Genomic DNA, 5,619 nt, shown 5'->3' with positions numbered 1-5,619 from the left:
CACTCTGATAAAACTGGGGCAACCCCTTTAACTTTAAAAGGGCCAACATTGGTTAGAAACAGAGCAGCATCCAGCCCCAACTCGCTCATGCGTCTGACGATGCAGCAGGACACGTCCCTCTACACAGTGTCAGGAGGTCCTGCCAGGTACTTCTGGAGGAACTGTATTTGAAAAGTGGCCTTTCTGCTGGCTAGGTGGACAAGGTCCTGTCCCCTCTCCTCTCTAGATAAGAACAGGACTGACAGTGGCACCCATTGTCAACCGTTCCAAAATAAATCTACCATCTCAGACTGTATTTTTACTAACAGGCCTGGAGGTAGATCTAAAGTGCCATAGTTGTGATGCAACTAGGTTGTTTAACACTAGTACTCTGCCTCTGTAGGACATTTTAGAGTGCAGCTATTTTTTTTTTTCAATTTATTCTTGACCTTCTGTTCCACATTTTCCCAGTTTTTCTGTACTACAACCTTATCCCTTATAGACACCAAGATATTTAAGACCATGTCTCTTCCACGAGAGGTCTTGAGGGAGAACTGGTAGCCCTTCAGACCAATCACCCACAGCGAGGGCTGTGTTTTTTCCCCAGTTCACCCTTGCAGCAAACAGGGTGGAAAAGCTCTCAGTGACCTCGTTCAGTGCGTCGACGTCTTGTTTTTTTTTTTTTTATATAAAACCAACAACATCGTCAGCATCGGTGGATAAAACTATATTACTATTAAAACCAGATAAAACAAAACCATGGACACTCGAACGGATCTTCTGAAGGAGGGGTTCCAGGGAGAACGCATAGATCATTCTCAAGAGCGCACAGCCCTGCCGAACACTTCTACACACCCTAAAAGGAGCACACAGGCTACCATTGACCTTCAGCACACCCTCAATGTTACTGTGCAACACCTGGATCTTGACTATGAAACCAGTGCTGAAACCAAACCCCTCCATGGTTTCCCAGAGGAAGTTGTGCTCGACGCAGTCAAAAGCCTTTTCTTGGTCAAGTGAGACCAACGTTGTGTTCAGACCCAGTGAACTGGAGACTTCCAAAACATCTTGAATCAGGTAGATATTATCTACCATGGACCTGCTGGGGACGCGATAAGGTCCCTGTGGATGACTTGTTCCATTGCCTCTCTCATCCTGGTTGCCAGTACCTTGGAGAGGATTTTGTAGTCGGTACAGAGAAGAGACACCGGGTGCCAACTCTTTGTCTCCTGCAGATTCCCTTTTTTACTTCGAGTCTCAGAAGACTTCAAAATAAGTTTTTTTAGATAAAAGACAAAATGTTTCAACAGAAAAAAAAATCTGGACCTGACTCAACTTGTTAGATTCATCTGAATTGAATTATTGAGCATCAGGACCTTCTCAAATTAGTTTTTTGTAAATCTACAGCGCTAGAGCAAGATTTTTTTGTAAATGTGTGAACACCGAGAAAAATTAGTTGCAAAGTTTTGCATGATTTTTTGCTGACCTGTTGTTAGTCAAATTCCAAGTAGACTTTTTGTATTCTCTTGCAATTGTTTTTTTTATTTTTGTTTGTTTGTTTGTGTTTCTTGTTGTGTCTTCGCTAGTCTACAAAATTGAGACACTCGAGGTACATTATTACTTTGTATCAGTGTGCTTAACATGGCATATGTTTATCAGTAATCTTAATCCCATTTTAATCAAATTTCAGCTTTTATCTGACCCTAAAATATGTGACATTTTTTATAACTTTGGATGTTCAAACCTCTTCATGCTAATGTTTTTATAGTTTTAGTTTATTGTGCTAAGCCATAATCTTAGGGTACGAAGAGGTCCATACAATCAGCTCTTTCCATGAAACTCCAGGTACACTGTGACCAAACTGCAAAAGAATTAAGAGGTGAAAGTACGTACCCGGAACCACCACCCTATCGGTGCACATTCACTGGTATCGTCACACAGTTGAGCACAAAATGTTAATTTATTGCATTGCACAAAATATATAAGCACCAACTCAATCCTTACAAAAAGCCAGTGTTGTGTAGACATTTAAAATATTTTTCTGTGTAAAAAAAATTGCATTTCTTCAGTCTGATTTAAAGCATCTGGCATATGTTGTTTTGTTTGCTTGTTTGTTGTCCTGTTTTAATTTGGGATAAATCAGTTTGTTGTATGAAAGGTCAAGTTTGTTGGATTCATTTGATTGATAAACTTCCACTCAAATCTTGTAATTTTAGGGACAACATACCTGTTACCCTGCAGAGTTCAAACATTTTTGTTACCATTGCTACATCTACAGGCTTTTATTTTTAATACCATAACTGCACAAATATATGTTTTTAAATAAGGTGATTTTCTGTGGATATTTTAAACACGTATGGTAAGGATTTGAGTCAATGCGTTTGTCCTGCTGCTGTTTGCACAGGAGTAATGCAGCAGAATCCTCTGAGTCTGCGCGTGTTTACACTGTGGGAGGTCATAGTTCACTCACCATTACAGTGGAGACTGAGGAATGTTGTTCAGCATATACATTCTCTCTCAAATAAATACCAACTTTTCTGGTAGTGAATCTGCTTTGTTATTACTATATTACTATGCCTGCTCTGCTTCCACTCTCTTTTAATATCTGCTGCTCCTCCTACACATCTGTTTGGTGTTTTGTGATTAAACCTGGAAAATGTAAAGAATTCAGGTGTGTGTGTGTGTGTGTGTGCGTATGCGTGTTTGTAGGGGTGGGCTCCTCTCGTACTGTTGGTGGCCCTGTTTATCATAGCTCCGCCCCTCCAATGTTCCAGCTCCCCTGAGGGCGGCGCTTTAAATTGTACTAAACTCCTCCCGTCCGGCGCCTTTTTTCCTTTATCTGCACGAGACAGGACGCACGTGCTCTGTATTGGACTCTATTTAACTTTTCATCCTGCTGGTAAATATATATGTATATATATATTATTTCTTAAGAACGATAGGAGGGGCAAAAAATAGTCCGTGGTGTTTGCATTATTTTATTATTGTTTGTTATTAAAGGTGCAGGAGCTCGGGTTTTAAATGGGCGGGCTGTGTGTTAGTCTGACGAATAAAAAGCTGTAGCCTATAGATCGGCTTTTTAACCGGGTCCCAAAGCAGCCAGGCTTTAAAGGAACCGAATCCGCTTCAATTGAAGACGGGAGGCTTTAACAAGTGACAAAGGTGAGCGCAAGAAAGGCGACGCGAAGCGAGCTATTTAGCTTAAACATGCTAAAGATGAGGCGTTTTACAAAAAGCCGACGCTCCGGCGGGAAAAAAAAAAGAGGCGCATTCTGTCACCGTGAAGCCGTTTTTTTTTTTGTTTTTTTTTTGTAGCCTCGGCTCAGGCTTTCCTCCGCAGCACAGTCGCTCGAAACCTCTATTACAAATAAAAACAGCTCGCCCTCATTTAGCTGAGGTTGTTAGCATGTTAGCATGCAAATGCAAACGAGCCGACACAGCAGCCATTGTGCATGGATCTCTCCGCGGCCCGGGCGCGCGCAGACACGCTGTGAGGCGGCTTCGCTGCCTGATCGTTTGGACCCAGCCGGGCCTATTTGATTGGTACGGGATGTATTTTTTTTGCAGGTTTGTATTTGTGTGTACCACCTCCAGATGATATTGCATTATCCCACGATCGGTTTCGTTGTGGATCCCTTCGTGTAGCCGAGCGCGGATGAGACAGAAATAGATCTGGAACTCGGCGCGGATTAATTGGGTTAAACGGTGCGCGGTTCGGTCGGTCATTTCGGGCTTGCTGCTGCGGTCAATGAGTTTAGTGGCTCTGGTACTTCATGTTCCCTGCTTTTGTGTTGGAGCTCGAAGCCTCGTTTCGCGCCCAAGGCCCACCGGTGTTTATTTTATTTTGTTCTTTATATTTATTCCATAGGGTTGGAAAAGCAGAGCGAACATGAGCGACAAGAAGGGGACAGTCTCACCGAAAGAGAAGGAGGCGACAGAGAAGAGAGGGCGTGGAAGACCCCGCAAGCAGGCCCAGGTAAAAACCTCTGACGTAAGTAGTGGTCATTTACTCCTACATGGTTTATTTTGACTTTGCATGGTGTTGCAGCATCTCTAAGCTAAAGTAAATTGAGCACGAGGCCTGCATATGAGCAGATAAACAAACCCGTCAGCTCCCAGCTGATGCTTGGATAAATGCACTTTGCATATCAGTGTCCTGAGGGCAGATTGAGATGATTCCAAGCATGCCTGCAGCACAACCTCGTACCCACAGGGCTTATCAGTGCAGAGGTCTTGCAATAAACTTCCTGCACGTCTCACCAGTTTGTAAGCAACCAGTAACCCAATACCTTTTAAACTGGTTTCAACTCACCCCCGCCTCTCATGTAATGCATGACGGAGCAGAGTGGATCGTATAGATGTCAGTCAGCCTGCTGTGTTTCGCTACAGAGTTTGCTCGGTTGCTAAGAGCTGCAGTGATCAACACGCCGGAAACGCAACTGTAGACAAGTGAGCCATGACCGCTTCAAAGCAAACGTTCACACATGAATAAGAGGACTCGCGTCATGCTGAATTAGCCTTACTCTCATAGGGGTGATGGCAATGTTTACGTCGCCTTAACTTTTTTTTTTTTTTTTAATGTCTGCCTGAACTGCTCAGTGTTTGTTTTGGTTTCTAAGTAGCACAGTTTCACTTGTTGACAGCTAAGTGGCTGATTGGTTTTTTGTTTTTTTTTTTTTTTTGGTTGGATTTTCAATGTGTGCTGTATTTGTTGCTCTAAAAGTCTTGACTACGATCTTTGATTTTGAATGACAGGATCCAAGTGGGTCCCCATCTCCAAAGAGACCCAGAGGACGACCAAAGGGCAGCAAAAACAAGGCAACCGGCAAGGGCAAAGTAAGCTGCACCAACATGTTTTTTTCTTCTCTGCAGCATGCATCCCAAAGATAAACCCAAAGTCGTTCTTGACAAGCTCTTCCTGTTCGAAAGCCCATATTTTTTTTCGGTTGCAGCAGCTAACCTCATCCTCTTTAAGGATGTTGAGCTGTTGGGATATATTTCTTGGCTGCAGTTTAACGATTTCCACCTCCGGGTGTCAGAAATAGTCCAGCCCTGACGCCCCATTGTAAAAATAAATAAAAACGTTTGTTTTATTACTTTATTGTGGGCTGGGCGGGGGTGATGCTCACCCTGCAATTCCTGTCCTCCAGCTTCCTGCAGCTTGTCGGGCGCTGTGCTGTGCAGGTGCAGAGGCCGCAAGACCGTTTCCAAGCTGACACTAAGCACCCCTCCGCCCTCCCAGCCAGCACACAGCCCTAGTTCTTCTCTCCCTGTCTCCATAGCAACAACAGATTTTTCTCCCTCGTCCCAACCCTCCAGCTCCCCCTCCGTGTGCTCTCCGCTGCTGTCTATGGGAGAGGGAAAGATGGAGGGAGTTTGGGCCGCACACACTGATCTAGGTTTCGAAGCAATCGGGCGAACTGCGGAGGATTTGTGGCTCCGCTCGGTTTCACCAGCTGTCTCTGAGCCTCAGACCAGGTGGCCAGCGAACTGGAGTGCCCTGTGTGCAGTTCCTGTTGGCCTTCCAGATAATAGCCAATGAACCCAATGCCCCCTTTTCCATCTTGTCTTGTTGCAGCTACGACTGCCATCTGCAGGCAAGTCTGTGGAAATGGATACAGACACTTTTTGTAACCCCCC

At 44.3% G+C, this 5,619-nt stretch overlaps 1 protein-coding gene across 4 annotated transcripts in view; it reads left to right on the top strand.

The window, feature by feature from the left end:
• Positions 1-2,787: 2,787 nt before the first annotated feature.
• Positions 2,788-5,619, top strand: part of hmga1a (high mobility group AT-hook 1a) — a 5,723-nt gene continuing 2,891 nt past the window's right edge. Inside the window, exons 1-3 of one of the 4 annotated variants that reach the window (XM_037684762.1) lie at positions 2,788-2,878; positions 3,848-3,955; positions 4,735-4,815. In XM_037684762.1, the coding sequence (XP_037540690.1) occupies positions 3,869-3,955; positions 4,735-4,815 (168 nt within the window). In that variant the 5' untranslated portion in view covers positions 2,788-2,878; positions 3,848-3,868. Of the gene's footprint in view, positions 2,879-3,020; positions 3,142-3,436; positions 3,523-3,847; positions 3,971-4,734; positions 4,816-5,619 lie in introns of those variants that run through there. The other 3 variants (XM_037684759.1, XM_037684760.1, XM_037684761.1) reach the window with 3 other exon arrangements.

This window comes from Nematolebias whitei, chromosome 11, assembly GCF_014905685.2.
Source record: "Nematolebias whitei isolate Nwh7 chromosome 11, NemWhi1, whole genome shotgun sequence".
Classification (NCBI taxonomy): Eukaryota; Metazoa; Chordata; class Actinopteri; order Cyprinodontiformes; family Rivulidae; genus Nematolebias; species Nematolebias whitei.
This window is presented reverse-complemented; position numbering and strand designations above follow the sequence as displayed.